The sequence below is a fragment of the Oncorhynchus mykiss genome, chromosome 30, assembly GCF_057628025.1.
Source record: "Oncorhynchus mykiss isolate SJ-2025 chromosome 30, ASM5762802v1, whole genome shotgun sequence".
NCBI lineage: Eukaryota > Metazoa > Chordata > Actinopteri > Salmoniformes > Salmonidae > Oncorhynchus > Oncorhynchus mykiss.
In genome coordinates this window covers 40,944,110-40,965,598 of record NC_143051.1, presented here as the reverse complement: position 1 = coordinate 40,965,598, position 21,489 = coordinate 40,944,110, and the positions used below count along the sequence as shown (strand labels likewise).

The 21,489-nt window shown below is 42.7% G+C and overlaps 1 protein-coding gene across 8 annotated transcripts; it reads left to right on the top strand.

Annotated features, from left to right (window-relative positions):
* The first annotated feature begins 410 nt into the window (after positions 1-410).
* Positions 411-17,005, top strand: LOC110488433 (zinc finger and BTB domain-containing protein 22). 8 transcript variants are annotated; one of them, XM_090228319.1, is made up of 6 exons: positions 436-754; positions 1,614-2,512; positions 5,050-5,264; positions 8,885-9,102; positions 11,769-12,579; positions 15,588-17,005. In XM_090228319.1, the coding sequence occupies exons 3-6, from the start codon at positions 5,054-5,056 to the stop codon at positions 16,679-16,681; spliced, it is 2,334 nt and encodes a 777-aa protein (XP_090084445.1). In that variant the 5' UTR covers positions 436-754; positions 1,614-2,512; positions 5,050-5,053; the 3' UTR covers positions 16,682-17,005. The 8 variants fall into 8 exon arrangements, with proteins under 8 accessions (XP_090084444.1, XP_090084445.1, XP_090084446.1 ...); XM_090228322.1 differs by lacking the exons at positions 436-754; positions 1,614-2,512; positions 5,050-5,264 and adding exons at positions 5,491-5,774; positions 9,203-9,320; positions 9,416-9,512; XM_090228318.1 differs by lacking the exon at positions 1,614-2,512 and having other exon boundaries at positions 411-754.
* Positions 17,006-21,489: the final 4,484 nt, after the last annotated feature.

Sequence of the window (21,489 nt, the reverse complement as noted above, 5' to 3'; positions counted from 1 at the left end):
GGACTCCCAGACCATGATTAAAACTTGTTGTGGATAGGGGGCAGTATTTTCACTTTGGATGAATTGCGTGCCCATAGTGAACTGCCTCAAACTCTGTCCTAGATTGCTAATATATGCATATTATTATTACTATTGGATAGAAAACTCTGAAGTTTCTAAAACTGTTTGAATTTTGTCTGTGAGTATAACAGAACTCATAGGGCAGGCAATCTTCCAAACAAGTTTTGAAATTCTGAAAGTTGGGGCAATTTTGACGTCATCGCCCATTTTCTTCCCAACAAGTTATGGATCTGGAAACACTTCCTACGCCTTCCACTAGATGTCCTCATTCAGTAGAAAGTGTAATGGAGCATTTGCTGTGAACTTTGACCTAATGGGAAGGAAAATAGTCGGTGTCGCAACAGAATGCCATTATGCTGTTGCGCATTTCTCTGTGAGTGCCTAAAAACATCCATCCAATCAGCCCCAGATGAAAACGAATGATCCGGTTGGAACGTTATTGGATATATATGATTATAACATCCTGAAGATTGATTTTGTACTTAGTTTGACCAGTTTATTCGACCTGGAATATATATTTTGGAAGTTTTCATGCAAGTTATCTTGGACCAGCAGTCAGTTTTTAGGCACGTGAGCTGAAAGTGATAGCAAATGCAGCTACTTGGACACTAGTATTGGACATTATGGAACAAAACAATGATTTATTGTGGAACTAGGACTCCTTGCACTACATTCTGATGAAAGATCATCAAAGGTAAGGGAATATTTATGTTGTAATTTTGTATTTCTGTTGACTCCAACATGGCGGAGAAATATTGTTACGCCTGGCGCCGTCTCAGATTATTGCAATGTTAGGCTTTAATGTTTAAAAAAAAATATGTCACAGCGGTTGCATTAAGAACCAGTGTATCTTTAATTATATGTAGAACATGTATCTTTAGTCAAAGTTTATGATGAGTATTTATGTTATCTGGCGTAGCTTTCTATAATTCCTACGGATATTTTGGAGGAATGTCTGTCACTCCCTGGTCTTAGTATTCTGTGTTCTCTTTATTATTTTGGTTAGGCCAGGGTGTGACATGGGTGATTTATGTGGTTTGTTTTGTCTAGGGGTTTTGTAGTTTATGGGATTGTGTTTAGTTAAGTAGTCTAGGAAAGTCTATGGTTGCCTAGAGTGGTTCTCAATCAGAGGCAGGTGTTTATCGTTGTCTCTGATTGGGAACCATATTATGGGAACCATATTTAGGCAGCCATATTCTTTGGGTGATTGTTCCTGTCTCTGTGTTTTGCACCAGTTAGGACTGTTTTCGGTTTTCCACGTTTTCTTGTTTTGTATAAATATATTGTTCATGTTATCATCTTTATTAAAGATGTTTATAAATAACCACGCTGCGTTTTGGTCCGCCTCTCTTTCACCAGAAGAAAACCGTAACAGCGTCAATGTAAACCAAGATTTGTGGATATAAAAATGCATATTATCAAACAAAACAAATATACATGGTAATATACTGTCATATGACTCATCTGATGAAGATTTTCAAGAGGTTAGTGATTGATTTTATTTCTAATCCTGCTTTTGTGATTTTATCTTTGGCTGTGGGGATGTTTTTCAGCGGCAGGGACTGTTCAGGATCGAGGGAAAGATGAATGTAGCAAAGTACAGAGCGATCCTTGATGAAAACCTGCTCCAGGGCGTTCAAGACCTCCGACTGGGGTGAAGGTTCACCTTCCAACTGGACAAGACCATAAGCACACAGCCAAGACAACACAGGAGTGGCTTCGGGACAAGTCTCTGATTGTCCTTGAATGGACCAGCCAGAGCATGAACCTGATCAAACATCTCTGGAGAGACCTGAAAATGGCTGTGTAGCGACGCTCCCCTTCCAACCAGGCAGAGCAAAGTATTGAGTAAAGGGTCTGAATACTTATGTAAATGTGACGTTTAAATATTTCAGATTTAATAAATTAGCAAAAAATATTAAACTGTTTTTGCTTTGTCATTATGGGGTGTGTATCGTGTGTAACTTGACGAGGGGAAAAAAAAACTATTTAATCCCTTTAGAATATGGTTGTAACATAACAAAATGTGGAAAAAGTCAAGGGGTCTGAATACTTTCTGAATGCACTGTATGTGTGTTTGGGGAGGGGATGTTAAGCCTGCTTGTTATAGTACTGTACCACGTTCGTGTGTGTCTCTCTCTCTGTGTGTTATTCCCCCTTCATCCATTACTCACCTGTTCCTGAGTCTGTTGCTGAGGCTGCCTCCAACCAGCGTCTGTTGGGAGGGCAGAGCAAAGCGTTTTAGCTGCTATCTACTCTGGACCCCGGGCATGGACAGGCACAGGCACCACCTCAACAGCCACTCCTCCACTGCAGGCTCCTCCTGCCTCTGCCTCTCTGCCTAGACCAGCACCCAGAGACCACCTCACAGCCCAATAAGAACAGAAGACAACATTGTCAATACAACAGGCCACTACAGAGACAGACAGAGAAGAAGTCAGTAAAGGACAGGGTAATGTTTAGAAGGCACAACACGTAATAATATTATCTTAACTTGTGCAATATCAAATGCTTTTTTTTGTTTGTTTTTTGGAAACAGGTTTTATGTTGTGTGCTCTAATGAATACAACCCAGCTTCAATAAAGAGCATAAATAAAGAACTGCGTCAACAGGTTTGAGTTCAGATGGATGACAATGCACACGTTGAAGATAGTAGTAGGTCTAATTTAATGAATAGAGATGATGTGAATACTTGACCAAGGAGCTCTCAAAACCGGTCAGGGACGAAGTTGTGGAGAAGTACAGATCAGAGTTGGGTTATATTAAAACATCCGAAACTTTGAACATCCCACAGAGTACCATTAAATCCATTATTAAAAAATGGAAAGAATATGGCACCACAACAAACCTGTCAAGAGAGGGCCGCCCACCAAAACTCACGGACCAGGCAAGGAGGGCATTAATCAGAGAGGTAACAAAGAGACCAAAGATAACCCTGAAGGTGCTGCAAAGCTCCACAGCGGAGATTGGAGTATCTGTCCATAGGACCACTTTAAGCTGTACACTCCAAGGAGCTGGGCTTTACGGAAGAGTGGCCAGAAAAAAGCCATTGCTTAAAGAAAAAAATAAGCAAACGCGTTTGGTGTTAGCCAAAAGGCATATGGGAGACTCCCCAAACATATGGAAGAAGGTACTCTGGTCAAATGAGACTAAAATTGAGCTTTTTGGCCATCAAGGAAAACGCTATGTGTTGCGGAAACCCCAACACCCCTCATCACCCCAACAATACCATCCCCACAGTGAAGCATGGTGGTGGCAGCATCATGCTGTGGGGATGTTTTTCATCGGCAGGGACTGGGAAACTGGTCAGAATTGAATGACGGATGGTGCTAAATACAGAGAAATTCTTGAGGGAAACCTATTTCAGTCTTCCAGAGATTTGAGACTGGGATGGAGGTTCACCTTCCAGCAGGACAATGACCCTAAGCATACTGCTAAAGCAACACTTGAGTTGTTTAAGGGGAAACATTTAAATGTCTTGGAATGGCCTAGTCAAAGCCCAGATATCAATCCAATTGAGAATCTGTGGTATGACTTAAATATTGCTGTACACCAGCGGAACCCAACCAACTTGAAGGAGCTGGAGCAGTTTTGCCTTGAAGAATGGGCAAAAATCCCAGTGGCTAGATGTGCCAAGCTTATAGAGACATACCCCAAGAGACTTGCAGCTGTAATTGCTGCTAAAGGTGGCTCTACAAAGTATTGACTTTTGGGGGGTGAATAGTTATGCACGCTCAAGTTTTCAGTTTTTTTTGTCCTATTTCTTGTTTGTTTCACAATAAAATGTGGTAGGCATGTTGTGTAAATCATATGATACAAACCCACCAAAATCAATTTTAATTTCAAGTTGTAAGGCAACAAAATTGGAAAAATGCCAAGGGGGATGAATACTTTCACAAGCCGCTGTATATATAATATAAAACCACTTCTAAGACTCTTTCCCCCGTTTAACACCTTAAAAATGCGCCATTACCCATCAAACTATTTGTAGCTCGCTAAACTTAGATAGCTAGCTAACGTTAGCTAACCAAGCTAGGTAGCTAGCTATCTCGTGATCATTTTGTGAACAGAACTTGAGTATGGCATTCACATTTTTTTTATTTTTATATATAAATAAAATATATACCGTACCAGTCAAAAGTTTGGACACACCTACTCATTCAAGGGTTTGTCTTTATTTGTACTATTTTCTACATTGTAGAATAATAGTGAAGACATGAAAACTATGAAATAGCACATATGGAATCATGTAGTAACCAAAAAGTGATCAACTAATCCAAATATATTTTATATTTGAGATTCGTCAAAGTAGCCACCCTTTGCCTTGATGACAGCTTTGCACACTCTTGGCATTCTCTCAACCAGCTTCATGAGGTAGTCACCTGGAATGCATTTCAAATAACAGGTGTGCCTTGTTAAATGTTAATTTGTGGAATTTTTTTCCTTCTTAATGCATTTGAGCCAATCAGTTGTGTTGTGACAAAGTAGGGCTGGTAAACAGAGGATAGCACTATTTGGTAAAAGACCAAGTCCAGATTATGGCAAGAACAGCTCAAATAACTAAAGAGAAACGGCAGTCCATCAATTCGGAAACTTACAAGAACTTTGGAAGTTTCTTCAAGTGCAATCGCAAAAACCATCAAGCGCTATGATGAAACCACTACTAAAGGACACCAATAAGAATAGACTTGCTCGGGCCAAGAAACACAAGCAATGGACATTAATCTGTCCTTTGGGCCAAATGTGAGATTTTTGGTTCCAACCTTTGTGTATTTGTGAGATGCAGAGTAGGTGAATGAATGATCTCTGTGTGGTTCCCAACGTGAAGCAACAGTGGAGGAAGTGTGATTGTGCTTTGCTGGTGACACCGTCTGTGATTTATTTAGAATTCAAGGCACACTTAACCAGCATGGCTACCACAGCATTTTGCAGCGATACGCCATCCCATCTGGTTTGTGCTTAATGGGACTATCATTTGTTTTTCAACAGGACAATGACCCAACACACCTCCAGGCTGTGTAAGGGATATTTGACCAATGAGAGTGATGGAGCGCTGCATCAGATGACCTGGCCTCCACAATCACCTGACCTCAACCCAATTGAGGTGGTTTGGCATGAGTTGGACCGCAGAGTGAAGGAAAAACATCCAACAAGTGCTCAGCATATTTGGGAACTCCTTCAAGACTGTTGGAAAAGCATTCCAGGTGAAGCGGGTTGAGAGAATGCCAAGAGTGTGCAAAGCTGTCATCAAGGCGAATGGTGACTACTTTGAAGTATCTAAAATATATTTTGATTGATTTAACACCTTTTGGTTACTACATTATTCCATGTGTTATTTCATAGTTATGATGTACAAATAAAGAAAACCCCTTGAACGAGTAGGTGTGTCCAAATATGTGACTGGTATTGTACATTCACACGTACAGTACCAGACAAACGTCTGTACACACCTACTCATTCAAGGATCTAGGAGACAAATAACGAGGGGTAGATGCCTAGATGATTTTAGTAGTTCCGTGAGTTAGCCATGGTTGGTATATGGGCACAGTCACAGACAAGCTCTCACACCCAACACCGATGATGGAACTGTCGAGTCGAGTGTACGTTACTAAACGAGGACGGGGTGATAGAACAATGCTGCATAGAATGTGCTTTAGCTGAAATTGCTGGCATATTTTGAAGACTCGTTTCGCTTTGAGAACCTTAAAACATAGGTAATTATCTAGCTAAAGCTATTGTGGAATTGCACACATTTTGTTTCATACTAATTTAGCTACTGTTAGCCTGACTAGCTACTGACTACGAGTTGAGTGCACTGAGATGAATGGAGAAGCAAACTAACTAGCTAGACGATTTTCCGTATTTCTAATGTTCACTATTCCTAGCTATAATATCAGACTGGCAAAGAAAGGCGGTACAGTTAGGGCTGCGTCTATATAGGCCCTTCAACCCTTTCTGGTTGTAGCTAGCTAGCTAATATAGTTAGATAAATCGCCAGTACATTTAAGATTATCGTAAGCCTAGGAATATTGAAGGCACTAGGTCAATACCATATTTGGGTAATTTATCCTCCACCACCATAGTCCAACTGCTAGCTAACTATATATTCACAGCTACATATTCACAGCATACCTAGCTAGAAGTTAGCGGACTAGCTCAAAAGCAAAGGTCGCTAACTGCTAGGTCCTTGCTATCAGGGATCCTTGGGACGTCCATACCCCCCATTGCAGTTGTCATTTAAAAAGGTCAATGTTTGGGCTGGGAATTGCCAGGGACCTCGATATTATCACTATACTTAATGAGGTTCCGATGCGATATGTATTGTGATTCTCACGATTTCGATATGCGATTCGATGTACCAAACATTGCTCACTATATCAGCTGCAGATAGGCTGGGCACATGACATTTCTAAAAACTTTTTTTTTTTCTAATAGAAACTAGTTAATTGCATCCGCCATTGAGCCCAGTTTCGTACCATTTGTTCCAGCTGTTTGCCGTAGTGTTTAAGTAATCGCGAAAAAACGCCTTATTTTAGGTTCATTTTTCACCCTGCCAGTCCCTATTAGTTCTATAGAGCACCGTGGCATCTCGCCTTCCGAACGATATATTCCCTTCCCATTGTTCTGCTTAACCTTGTAGGCTTACCTCGGGTAACTCATTATTAACAACGTTACGGCTCCTTGGTGAGCGCTCTAACAGTTCGCCTGTGTAAACGTTGTGGTAACTAGAGATGGCTGGCTGGCGCGTAGCCTTCAAACGTTTTCTGGTCATAGTTAACGTATAATTTTTTCAAAAAGGGTGTAAAACCTAAACGCATATCCATGTCCTCTTTTTCAAGATGTGGGCGATTTTAAACAGCCAGAATACATTATTTTATTAAATAACCATTTTAAAAGATTTGTTGTTTCTAAATGGCTGCTGGGTCATTAGATATGCACGCAATCTGTTCATTTGTAGGCATCGAATTGAGCGAATGCTGCACAGGTTCACTGAGTTGCAAACCAAATGGATAGGTCTAGCTCATTGATTTGTAGAGCTGACGCAGTTGCTACCTCAGATTGAGGATAGTGTCGTGGAGGATAGTGTAGTGTATGTAGAAAAATAATTGTAGACCTCCACAAGTCTGGTTCATCCTTGGGAGCAATTTCCAAATGCCTGAAGGTACCACGTTCATCTGTACAAACAATAGTACGCAAGTATAAGCACCATGGGACCACTCAGCAGTCATACTGCTCAGGAAGGAGACGCGTTCTGTCTCCTAGAGATGAACATACTTTGGTACCAAAAGTGCAAATCAATCCCAGAACAACAGCAAAGGACCCTGTGAAGATGCTGGAGGAAATAGATACGAAAGTATCTATCCACAGTAAAGAGTCCTATATCGACATAACCTGAAAGGCCTCTCAGCAAGGAAGAAGCCACTGCTCCAAAACCGCCATAAAAAGGCCAGGCTACGGTTTGCAACAGCACATGGGGACAAAGATCAAACTTTTTGCAGAAATGTCCTCTGGTCTGCTGAAACAAAAATAGAACTGTTCGGTCGTAATGACCATTATGTTTGGAGGAAAAAGGGGGATGCTTGCAAGCTGAAGAACACCATCCCAACCGTGAAGCACGGGGGTGGCAACATCATGTTGTGGGGGTGCAGGAAGGACTGGTGCACTTCACAAAAAAGATTGCATCATGAGGGTGGAAAATTATGTGGATATGTTGAAGCAACATCTGAAGACATCAGTCAGGAAGTTAAAGCTTGGTCGCAAATGGGTCTTCCAAAGGGACAATGATATAACCAATGTAAACAATTGTTTACAGACAGATTATTTCACTGTATCACAATTCCAGTGGGTCAGAAGTTGACATACAATAAGTTGGCTGTGCCTTTAAACAGCTTGGATAATACCAGAAAATTATGTCATGACTTCAGAATCATCTGATGGGGTGTGTTGTGCAGGGTGTGTTGAGTGGTGGTGTCGCGTCCTCTCAGACTGTTGGCCTAAGGTAGAACTAGGTATATTTAAATAGTGGAGTAGGGTGGTGGATTAGAAGGTAGGCTATTTTGTTGATTAACATTTATTTTCAAGCAAAGTATAAAGGGATAATTTAGAAGGTGACAGTAATCCAACATTTATTGGATGCCAACCGTTGTTAAACCTCACCGAAGAAGAAAAAGTAGGCTTAGGGTTCCCACACGGCCATGTTTCCATGTTATAGCGCTTGTTTATGGAAAGCAGAGTAAGACCGTGTGGACTACCTGTGCTTATTAAACGGAAGACCGATGGCACAAACTTGTCACTGAAAAATACCGTTGGTCGCATCTGAGATAAGAGTGTAAAGTGTGTGTTTTGCATTTGTTGAAATTATTTTGGTGTGATATGAAATTAGAGAACCGTACTGTAATTGATAATCGATTCACATTTGAAATTGAGTATTTGGCTGTTTTGGCTCGCAGAGACAAACGGAACGTGCAGGGTCCTTGGGCTAAGGAGTAACGTTAGTCTCCTTTAGTCCAATATTGGGCTACAGAGGGACAAAAAAGAGCTATGAGAAAGTTTTGAGTCATGGGGGAAGAAAGTGCTGAAAACAAATTGGCTACCTAATTTAAAACTAAGATGGAGAACAAGCTATGGAGGAAAAATACTAGAGTTGATTTGCCAACTAGCAGAAAAATAATATTCTGATATGTAAACTGTATCGATTTATCTTCTCTCCCCCCCCCATCACAAATTAAGGTTAGGGTTTTGGGTAGGGATGTCCCAAGGATTCCCAGATAGCACTAACCTTTACTGCTAGCTAGCTAACAATTTTCTTCTTCCCTGGTTTTAGGCTCAATGGATCAGGGCTGCATTAGCATAGTCTCTGGTGCCCCTGCTGGCCCGAAGGTTCAAGTATGCTTCCCTGGTGTGCGTGCAGCAGTTTTGGACAGCCTAAATCGACAGCGGGAGGAAGGACGGCTCTGTGACCTCTCCATCCAGGTGCAGGGACAGGTGTTCAGGGCCCACCGCTGTGTGCTGGCTGCCTCCTCGCCATACTTTCACGATCAGGTTTGTCTGTTTGGGTTTAATGAGTGTGTGTACTAGTAGTCTCTCTTGGGTTGACACAATGTACCAATGTTCTGGCTTTACACCTCTGTTTGTTAACCAGGTTAGTTTGGCACGGAGGAAAAGGCAGTGATGGGGAGATCTGGCTTTTGTACGTCACTGCCTTATCCGTTTGTTGGACTAGCACAATTCCCGCCCACATTTTAAGCCTACACAAACTTGTGAGTTATCTATATGAAGTTGGACCCGTTTCCCGAAATCGATCTGGTATTTCCCATCCGGACCCGATATACATAAATACTTTTCTACAATATAGAGACCCGTTCCAAATGGACCTGAGGACAACTAGACCCATTCCATATAGAACTGGACAGATCCAAGTGAGGGAAGCAGCAGAAAAGTCCATTTTTAAGGTACTTTATTAACCAGAGCTAATAAAGTGAGGTAGATAGAGGTGAAGCTCTAGCAGGGGCCAGTGTGTGTGTGTGTGTGTGTGTGTGTGTGTGTGTGACAAAGGGGGGAGGGAGAGGCGAGAGCTCGCAACTAACCAAGGCAACTCATGCTATAAAAGACTAGTTGCGCCCTAGCTAGGTTGTTTATCATCGAATATGATTACATAATACCTGTCTTGACTGCAAACCGGGAGAAGCTAGCTAGGCTAATGGCGGCTGCATGCGCTTTATCATCCTACACAGTTACAAACAACTCCTTTCAGAATATAAAGTAGTAGCCTACCTGTTGGCTCTTGGTCGTTGTAGCCTCTCTCCTTTTGTCCCACAGGAAGGCTCTGACTGTGTAGCCTGTTGTTGCTTTGATGACTTATGATTGGCCAACAACACGTTCCACTCGCCACTCTTGTGAAAAGCAAAGAGCAACAGCATAAATAATATTTCTCTCTCGCTCTACTGCAGCAGTCGTGTTCCATCTATATGGGTTCTTCCGGACAAGTCAGTTAAAATTACACATACAGTGGGGCGAACAAGTATTTGATAACCTGCAAAATCGGCAGTGTTTCCTACTTACAAAGCATGTAGAGGTCTGTCATTTTTATCATAGGTACACTTCAACTGTGAGAGATGGAATCTAAAACAAAAATCCAGAAAATCACATTGTATGATTTTTAAGTAATTAATTTGCATTTTATTGCATGACATAAGTATTTGATACATCAGAAAAGCAGAACTTAATATTTGGTACAGAAACCTTTGTTTGCAATTACAGAGATCATACGTTTCCTGTAGTTCTTGACCAGGTTTGCACACACTGCAGCAGGGATTTTGGCCCACTCCTCCATACAGACCTTCTCCAGATCCTTCAGGTTTCGGGGCTGTCGCTGGGCAATACGGACTTTCAGCTCCCTCCAAAGATTTTCTATTGGGTTCAGGTCTGGAGACTGGCTAGGCCACTCCAGGACCTTGATTATGCTTCTTACGGAGCCACTCCTTAGTTGCCCTGGCTGTGTGTTTCGGGTCGTTGTCATGCTGGAAGACCCAGCCACGACCCATCTTCAATGCTCTTACTGAGGGAAGGAGGTTGTTGGCCAAGATCTCGCGATACATGGCCCCATCCATCCTCCCCTCAATACGGTGCAGTCGTCCTGTCCCCTTTGCAGAAAAGCATCCCCAAAGAATGATGTTTCCACCTCCATGCTTCACGGTTGGGATGGTGTTCTTGGGGTTGTACTCATCCTTCTTCCTCCAAACACGGCGAGTGGAGTTTAGACCAAAAAGCTCTATTTTTGTCTCATCAGACCACATGACCTTCTCCCATTCCTCCTCTGGATCATCCAGATGGTCATTGGCAAACTTCAGACGGGCCTGGACATGCGCTGGCTTGAGCAGGGGGACCTTAGGTGTGCTGCAGGATTTTAATCCATGACGGAGTAGTGTGTTACTAATGGTTTTCTTTGAGACTGTGGTCCCAGCTCTCTTCAGGTCATTGACCAGGGCCTGCCGTGTAGTTCTGGGCTGATCCCCACAAGGTGAGATCTTGCATGGAGCCCCAGACCGAGGGTAATTGACCATCATCTTAAACTTCTTCCATTTTCTAATAATTGCACCAACAGTTGTTGCCTTCTCACCAAGCTGCTTGCCTATTGTCCTGTAGCCCATCCCAGCCTTGTACAGGTCTACAATTTTATCCCTGATGTCCTTACACAGCTCTCTGGTCTTGGCCATTGTGGAGATGTTGGAGTCTGTTTGATTGAGTGTGTGGACAGGTGTCTTTTATACAGGTGCAGTTAATACAGGTAATGAGTGGAGAACAGGAGGGCTTCTTAAAGAAAAACCAACAGGTCTGTGAGAGCCGGAATTCTTACTGGTTGGTAGGTGATCAAATACTTATGTCATGCAATAAAATGCAAATTAATTACTTAAAAATCATACAATGTGATTTTCTGGATTTTTGTTTTAGATTCCGTCTCTCACAGTTGAAGTGTACCTATGATAAAAAAAATACAGACCTCTACATGCTTTGTAAGTAGGAAATACACTGCCGATTTTGCAGGTTCAAATATTTGTTCTCCCCACTGTACCTGTGACAATCCTATCAGACCCGTGACATTATTTTGCATCCGGACCCGCTCAGATCCCGTCTCAGGTATTCAGCTACAGGTGGAGCCTTGTAGACCTCTATTGTGAAATCCTATTTTTTGTTATCACTTTCACCAGGTGTTGCTGAAGAATGTGACGACAGTGTCTCTGCCCTCTGTCATGGACCCTGTGGCCTTTGAGAGTGTCCTGAGTTCAGCCTACACTGGCCAACTGAGCATAGTGCGTGATGACATTGTCAACTACGTGACTGTAGCCAGCTTCCTCCAGATGTGGCATATTGTTGACAAGTGTACAGAGATCCTGAAGAGACCTCGACCCCCAGCAGAATGCAACCCTGGGGATGCTGCAGCTGCCACACACCATGGTGCCTCCTCAAGGCAGCAGTCCCCAAGCAGCACTGACTGCCTATACATGGAGAGAGAGGGGAAAGGTAAGGAGAGGAGGCCCTATGGCCAGGAGCAGAATTCGCTGCCTCCATTGGCCACGTGGAGGAGGCCCCAGCAGTTCCCCAGGTGGAGCCGCCCCAGGTCCTCACCCCAGCAAGTCATATCCATGCCTGCCCAGCACCTAGCTGACTCACACCTGGACTACCACCCTGCTGGGGAGAGTGACTACTCCAGCTGTGAGGAGGTGTGGATGTCCAGCCACAGCAAAGCCAGCCCCCTAAGTCATCATGATGGGAGAGGACTGGACCATAGCCACACCAGGCATGGGGGGATTCCTGGTGAGGCGTTGAGACTGAGAGCTAGACTGAGACAGAGGGCAGTGCCACCAAGTGCTGAGAAACTCCATGGCAGGGATAGAGGAAGTGGAGGGGGCTTTGGGGAAGAACCTCAGGAGAAGAGAGGGACTGAAAGAGGGATTGAAGCAAATGAAGAAATGGGGGAAGAGGAGAAGAGGGAGGTGCCTGAGCGGAGAGGAAACTCTGGTATGTACTCCTAGAATGTGAAATGTAAACCGGACTTGGCGATCGATATGCCTGGGTTGGTTGTGTTTATAAAAGTCTCTTTCAATGGGGCATTCTGCAGTTGCTACATACATTTTTGGACTTATAAATTAATGATATGTACCCATTTGATTCTTGAAGAATATACCTTATAAATGCCACATGAGCTTAGTTCAACTGTCGTAACCCCTCAGAACCCCAAATATAAGCTTGTTTTACTCCAATGTTTGTAAACAAAGTAATCTAAACAAACACTACAGACTGTTCAAGTCGGAAGTTTACATACACCTTAGCCAAATACATTTAACACTGTTTTTTACAATTCCTGACATTTAATCCCAGTAAAAATGCCCTGCCTTAGGTCAGTTAGGATCACCACTTTATTTGAAGGATGTGAAATGTCAGAATAATAGTGATTTATTTCCGCTTTTATTTCTTTCATCACCATCCCAGTGGGTCAGAAGTTTACATACACTCAATTAGTATTTAGTATTTGGTCGCATTGCCTTTTAAATAGTTTAACTTTGGTCAAACATTTCGGGTAGCCTCTCACAAGCTTCCCACAATAAGTTGGGTGAATTTTGGCCCATTACTCCTGACCGAGCTGGTGTAACTGAGTCAGGTTTGTCGGCCTCCTTGCTCGCACACGCTTTTTCAGTTCTGCCCACACATTTTCTATGGGATTGAGGTCAGGGCTTTGTGATGGCCACTCCAATACCTTGACTTTGTTGTCCTTAAGGCATTTTGCCACAACTTTGGAAGTATGCTTGGGGTCATTGTCCATTTGGAAGACCCATTTGCGACCAAGTTTTAACTTCCTGACTGATGTCTTGAGTTGTTGCTCAATATATCCACATAATTTTCCATCCTCATGATGCAATCTTTTTTGTGCACCAGTCCCTCCTGCAGCAAAGTACCCCCAAAACATGATGCTGCCACGCCGTGCTTCACGGTTGGGATGGTGTTCTTCGGCTTGCAAGCCTCCCCCTTTTTCCTCCAAACATAACAATGGTCGTTATGGCCACACAGTTCTATTTTTGTTTCATCAGACCAGAGGACATTTCTCCAAAAAGTACAATCTTTGTCCCCATGTGCAGTTGCAAACCGTAGTCTGGCTTTTTGTGGCGGTTTTGGAGCAGTGGCTTCTTCCTTGCTGAGCGGCCTTTCAGCTTATAACACCCCAGCAAGTCACAGCTCTGGGTATCGCTTATAGGATATAGGACTCGTTTTACTGTGGCTATAGATACTTTTGTACCTGTTTCCTCCAGCATCTTCACAAGGTCCTTTGCTGCTGTTCTGGGATTGATTTGCACTTTTGCACCAAAGTACATTTAACTCTAGGAGACAGAACGCGTCTCCTTCCTGAGCGGTATGATGGCTGCATGGTCCCATGGTGTTTATACTTGCGTACTATTGTTTGTACAGATGAATATGGTACCTTCTGGCATTTGGAAATTGCTCCCAAGGATGAACCAGACTTGTGGAGGTCTACAATTATTTTTCTCAGGTCTTGGCTGATTTCTTTTGATTTTCACATGATGTCAAGCAAAGAGGCACTGAGTTTGAAGGTAGGCCTTGAAATACATCCACAGGTGACTCAAATGATGTCAATTAGCATATCAGACGCTTCTAAAGCCATGACATAATTTTCTGGATTTTTCCAAGCTGTTTGAAGGCACAGTCAACTTAGTGTATGTAAACTTCTGACCCACTGGAATTGTGATACAGTGAATTCTAAGGGAAACAATCTCTGTGAACAATTGTTGGGAAAATTACTTGTACAAAGTAGATGTCCTAACCGACCGGCCAAAACTATAGTTTAACGAGAAATGTGTGGAGTGGTTGAAAAAGGAGTTTTAATGACTCCAACCTAAGTGTATGTAAACTTCTGACTTCAACTGTAGTTTTAACCATTAGAAAGAGGAGTATGTATGTAGAACACCTTACACTGTAGGCAATGAAGACTACCCAATGGCAAGGCACTACAAGTCCTTACACCATGGCAACCCTGCCTCCCTACAAGCTATGGGTATTGATCATGTTCCGGCCTCTATTAGGAAAGGGGACCGTCATAAACAGTTAAACCAAAGGGAAAGTTTTTGGATTTACAAATTACAGGTCACTAAATACCCTGGTTTAAATTAAGATATGGATTTACAAACTACAGGCCACTAAGTACCCTGGTTTAAATTAAGATATGGATTTTTCACCCTTCCTGAAGGGTCGTGATGGGTCCATTTGCTGTCATCTAGTGGACATTTCGCTCCTTTGCCCTCAGCTGTGTTTAGACTGTTGTTCATGTTTTGCTGTGTTCTAGTGTACTATGGAATATATTCTTGACACTTCTTGTTCTTGACACTTCTCCCAGTCATATTTAAGGTTAGAACTACCTCTCTAAGTGTTCTGATACTTCTAGCTTGGAGTTGTATTTGTATGGTAACAGCTACAATATTTCACTTTTTAATGTGTATAGTATTGCTTACTAGGTGTGTCCAATCAATCCCTCTTCTAATTAGGGCTAATTGGAAAAGCTGTTCAAAAGAGGACATTGTATTATTGCTTTGTACTCCCTGACGAAGGCTATGCAGCCGAAACACGCTGGATTTTTAAAACTTTGTTTCTATTGAACACGCCATACAAATAAAGGCATTTTAATTAATTATATGAAGAGTACCTTGGTCCTCCCTTTTTTTTGTAGTAGTTTTAACCATGTTGAGGCTATAATTTTTAAATCATGGATGCACCCATAGCTATGTTGTGTTTTTTGAGAGCGGTTACATTTATCTAGCCCCATCCATCAGCTTTTTACCCAAACCAGGGCAGGGAATATGCTTTATTGTTTCAACTGCTGATAATTTTAAACAACTGTCTCCTATTTATGAGATGATAAGCACCAATATGTGATAAGCACACATCCCTGTACCATTATATAATTATCTATGTGTATGTCTTTTGTACATGGTACATCTCTCTGTTTTGTATTTCTCCAGGAGACTTCCACACTAGTGTACACCAAGTTGAAGAGGGAGGACAGCCAGAGGGGAAAAAGAGCTCAGGGGAACTGCAGAAGAAAGAGGAGAGACCGCTGGGGAGAAGCTTAGCCCTGACTTCTCCCCATGTTGTGGATCCAGATGATGTGATTCCTGGCCCATCCTGCCCAGCTCCTACACCCTCATCCCGGATGCAGTGGCAGGCCGGTCCCTGGTCTCAGCAAGTAGCTAGGCCGCAAGCTGGAGAGGAATACTACAGAAGAGAAGACGATGAAGAAGATGAGGAGGAAGTGGACTTTGGCCGATTTGCAGATGGTGCTTTTGGAAGGGGCACCTATGATGAGATTGAGGATGGCACCGGGCAAGTTTCTCAGAGACCCTTAGTACCTGACTCTCCTGATGACAATGACTTTATCCTGGGGGCCCAAGTGTTGAACTGGCCCTCTGGGGCAGACATGACCCTTGGTGGTGGTACCCCAACCTCCAGCTGCCCCCTGTCCCCATCCCCTGCTCCATTCCCCCCTTCCTCCTCACCCCCCATCCCCTCTTCCTCCTCCCTCTCCCTTGCTGGGGCCCCTTACACGGGCAAAGTGCACTTCTGCCACTGTGGGAAGGCCTACACCCTAAAGAGCATGCGTGACCGCCACGTCAAGATGCAGCACCTCAACCTGCGGCCCTTCGCCTGCCCTGTGTGCACCAAGAGCTTCAAGATGAAGCACCACCTGACCAAGCACCTGAAGACCCATGGTGGGCTGCGGCCTTATGAGTGTGGCCTGTGTGGGAAGAAGGTCATCTGGAGGGACAGTTTCCTGCGCCACCAGGCCCGCTGTGAGAGACTGGCCGCCAGCTGTGATGGCGCTGCTGCCAGTAGTAACATCAGAGCGGCTGCCGACATGGACGATGGTTATGCTTATGGGTTCGGGGAGGGGTTTCTCTCACAAGGCGGGCAGGTGAAAGTGGAGCAGGCAGACTTTCAGGGGGAGGCAGAGTCTGGGATGAGTGGGCTGTTAGGGGCTGGGGCTGAGTTAGGCTCTCAGTCAAGGACTCTGGTTAGTCACAACTTTAAGGAGGAAGCCAGCGACAGGTTTAGCTGAAGCGAAATGAGGTAAACAGTTGGAATATAGGGCCCACAGCACTTGAATTGAGTAATAGATTGGTTGATTATGCTCATAATGGTCCATGTGTAATCCATTAACACTCTGATCCATGTTAATGCACCTGTTTGTGAACAGTTATTCTACGAGGGACATTTGTTTATTATTTATTTAAATGACTATCCCATCATGCTATTGATATCGCAAAAGAGGGCACAAACATGTGATGTGAGTCTGTGTACATTTTGTATTTAAATGAGCCAATTTATCTAATGAGCTGTCTTGTGAATGTATTTGAGTCACAATAAACTCAGTTTGCACAGATATGGTTTGAACAAGAAGTTATCAGGGTCATATTGGATAACTAACATAATGCCATAACTGGTGGTTTGCTTCCCAGGAATATTGGAAGAAATTACTGAATATTAATTGAAAGTGTATGCAGGGTAAATACAGGGAACACAAGCGGTCTCTCCTGCTAAATGGAGGAGAAAAAAAGTGTCGTCTTATTTTCATAGTTTGCAGCTAGGTCTGTCCCAAATGGCACCATATTCATAATGTAGTGCACTATAAGGTCAAATGTACTTTAGTGCACTATATAGGGGAAAGAATGCCATTTGGGACCCATAGTACACACAGAGTAGATCAACCTGTACAAGGACACTGCAATCCACTTTCATCAACCCAGCCATCTAGACATTATCTCACATTTATTTTAGAATAACATTTTATTTAAATGGTCACATGCGGCGAATACAACCGGTGTAGACCTTACCGTGAAATGCCGACTTACAAGCCCTTAACCAAAAATTCAGTTCAAGAAATAGAGGTAATAAAATATTTACTAAATAAACTAAGGTAAAAAATAAATCGAATCAGTCAAAAAGTAAGACAAATGTACTTAACAATAACGAGGCTATATACAGGGGGTACTGGTACAGAGTCAATGTGCAGGGGTACAGGTTAGTTGAGAGAATTTGTAAAGTGACTATGCATAGATAGTAAACAGTGAGTAGCAGCAGTGTAAAAACAAGGGGGGTCAATGTAAATAGTCCGGGTGGCAATTTAATTAGTTTAGTTGTTTAGCAGTCTTATGGCTTGGGGATAGAAGCTGGGAGCCTTTTAGTCCTAGACTTGGTGCTCTGGTAGCGCTTGCTGTGCAGGAGAAGAGAGAACAGTCTATGACTTGGGTGACTGGAGTCTTTGACAATTTCTTGGCCTTCCTCTGACGCCTAGTATATAGGTCCCGGATGCCAGGTAGCTTGGCCCCAGTGATGTACTGGGCCGTACGCACTACACTCTGCAGCGCCTTACGGTCAGATGCCGAGCAGTTGCCATGCCAGGCGGTGATGCAACTGGTCAGGACACCCTCAATGGTGCAGCTGTAGAACTTTTGAGGATCTGGGGACCCATGCCAAATCTTTTCAGTCTCCTGAGGGGGAAAAGGTGTTGTCGTGCCCTCTTCACAACTGTCTTGGTGTGTTTGGACCATGATCGTTTGTTGGTGATGTGGACACCAAGGAACTTGAAACTCTCGACCGTCTCCACTTTTCCTGTAGTCCACGATCATCTCCTTTGTCTTGCTCACGTTGAGGGAGAGGTTGTTGTCTGGCACCACACTGCCAGGTCTCTGACCTCCCTATAGGCTCTCATCATTGTCGGTGATCAGGCACTGTCAGCAGACACTGTTGTGTCATCAGAAAACTTAATGATGGTGTTGGAGTTTTGCTTGGCCACACAGTTGTGGTTGAACAGGGAGTACAGGAGGGGACTAAGCACCCATGAGGGGCCCCAGTGTTGAGGATCAGCTTGTCAGATGTGTTGTTGCCTACCCTTAACACCTGGGGGCGGTCTGTCAGGAAGTCAAAGATCCAGTTGCAGAGGAAGGTGTTTGGTTCCAGGGTCCTTAGCTTAGTGATAAGCTTTGTGGGCACTATGGTGTTGAATGCTGAGCTGTAGTCAATGAACAGCATTCTCACATAGGTGTTCCTTTTGTCCAGGTGGGAAAGGGCAGTGTGGAGTGCGATTGAGATTGCGTCATCTGTTGATCTGTTGGAGCGGTATGCGAATTGGAGATTTCAACAGCCGAGATTTATTTAAACTTTGCTGTCTGTCTTTCCGAAAATTGCAACGTTGTTCCAATAGTCAAATTACATTTCGAGCTGTCCCATAGTAATGAATGTGTAGGGGACGTAAAAGGCAGGCAGCGTTTCTCAGCCAGTCGAAATCATGAATCAGCTGGCATCATTTTTATGGATATATGCAAAGAAATGAAAATTGAAAAAAGGTCAAACAAAACAAAGTGCACCAAGTTTGCAGTCTTTACAGATTCAGTGCAGATTTTTTAATGACAGGCGAAATCGCTCCTCATTAGCTCATTGTTATGCATGTCTCCAAATAATTGTCACTAGAAAACAGCTTAAACAAATGCAAATGTAGCTCCTGTTATTCTGTTTAATGTTTGACGTGACTGTAAGTTAGCCGTAGTTGGCTAGTTAGCAAGCAAGTGATAAGAATGTTGCCAGACAGTATGGCAATGGAACATTTAGAACGAATGACTGGGTCGCGTCCATAAATACAGAACAATAAAAATGAATGACTGGGTCGCGTCGCTGGCAAACGAACGGACAGAATGAACGACCAGCCGGCTTGGGTAGCAAACCTTAGATTTATGTCGGGACCATATCTTGTGGAAGGATGAAATAATGTGAATAAATTAACAAAAATAAAGTTTTTAATTCAAATACTTTTTTTTTTTAACAATATGCACATTTTCCCACCAAAAGTGTTTCCATCAAACAGACTTGTTGCAGATAAAAGGCTGTGCCTGATGACGTAGTACACATTTTAAGAACAAGTTAAATGGGTTTTGATTGCATTTTCAACACGATGGTTTTGTCACAAAAACTCTACGGTGGGAACCACACATGCGGAGATCATCCATTCACCTACTCGGCGTCTCACAAAGACATGGCGGTTGGAACCAAAAATCTCAAATTTGGACTCATCAGACCAAAGGACAGATTTCCACCAGTCTAATGTCCATTGCTCGTGTTTCTTGACCCAAGCAAGTCTGTTCTTCTTATTGGTGTCCTTTAGTGGTGGTTTCTTTGCAGAAATTCTACCATGAAGGCCTGATTCACGCAGTATCCTCTGAACAGTTGTGTCTTAATTGAAATCTGTAAAGCATTTATTTGGGATGCAATTTATGAGATGCAGTTAACTCTCATGAACTTATCCTCTGCAGCAGAGGAAACACTGGGTCTTTTTTTAATTAGATTTTTTATAATTATTTATTACAAAAGACACGAAGAAGAGGTAACATTAAGGTATTAGAACATGAAGGACAAACAATACAACATCAAGACACTATCAAACATGTATCAGTCTTTCCGCAACAGAGCCATCCTTATGTGTGAGGGTGCGTGTGCATGATAGTGACATAAAATGTCATAGTTTCCTTTTTCACGATCACCGTCTTGTGAAACCCAATAGCTGTCTTTTTGCCCCTCCGACAGCCCAGAAGAAAATAAAATGTTAAAATCCAATTCATTCCATTCCCCACCCCCAAGAACCCCCCAATGCACCAACAACCAACTAAAGAGAAAAAAGGAAAAGACAGAAGAAAATAGCAAACAACAATGCACTTTTTTTAACAAACTAATACATTTAAAACAAAGGACACCAAGGACAACTGAAATCATAACAGCAATGCCTACTTTATATGTTTGTGTGCATGTCTGGCACTATTACATGTATGTGCGTGTTCTTGTATGTGTTTATTTTAATGAGAGTGTGTGTATATGCATGTGTACAAACACCTGCACGGCATCAGCCTCAGGCAAACCGGCATTCTTTGTAAAAAAAATGCCACTTAGTGTCATTAAAATGTACTTTTTCTATGTTTTATTTTGACTTTTTTTTCTCCTTTATCTTTTGACCATCATTCTCTCTCTCACACAGCAACTCCACTCCCACTTGTCTCCAATTCCACATACCAACCCTCAGCTTCCCTCAGCCCATCCCATCTATCTCTGCTGGCCACCCACTTTGTGTTTCTACGCAACACATATCTTTCAACTATGCTATGATGTTTAACGTACAATTGCAATCTATCTAATCAAATAGAATCTACAGATTGCGTGTTGAAGATAAATACTTTTACTAAGAATATTAGCATATTAGTAATTGACTGACTGGTCTCTCCAAATCTCCTAAGAGTACTATTTCTAGGGTCAATTTTAGATCAATGCTATGCATTTTCAGCCATTCCTGAACCTGAGACCAAAAACAGGCTACCTGAGGGCAATACCAAAATAAATGGTATATTGATTCTGTATCCTCACAACAAAATCTGCAGAGCTTCGATGATTTTATGCCCCAAATATTCAACGTTTTGTTGGTGGCAAGAATTCTATATAATAATTTTAGCTGAAAAGCACGAAGTCTTGAATCTTGCGTTGTTTTATATATCAACTCATACATGGAATCGATACATCAAAAATCTCACAGTTGTCAACATCCTGGTCCTCAAATGAAACTGGTATACTTTCCTATTTATGTTCTTTTTTTTATTCATCCGACAGTTTTGATTCTTTATATTGGGCAGACAGACCAGTTCCCTACCTCCTCCCACTGCCACCCGCCTCCTCCATTTTTGGGGTAATGCTGTAATGAATTGGTTGTACTCTTGGATTGAGCAGACCTTCCCATACAATTCTGATAACTCCATGAAGGACATAACTCTACCATTACAATTTACAATATCATTTAAGAACAAAATACAATTTTCAAACATCTTTCCTATA

Bases quoted from the DNA above. Each gene is read 5' to 3' on its own strand.
- LOC110488433 (XM_090228318.1), top strand. The intron at 5,265-8,884 runs GTGAAGCGGGTT...CCCTGGTTTTAG, and splicing joins CTGTTGGAAAAGCATTCCAG to GCTCAATGGATCAGGGCTGC. The intron at 9,103-11,768 runs GTTTGTCTGTTT...CACTTTCACCAG, and splicing joins CGCCATACTTTCACGATCAG to GTGTTGCTGAAGAATGTGAC.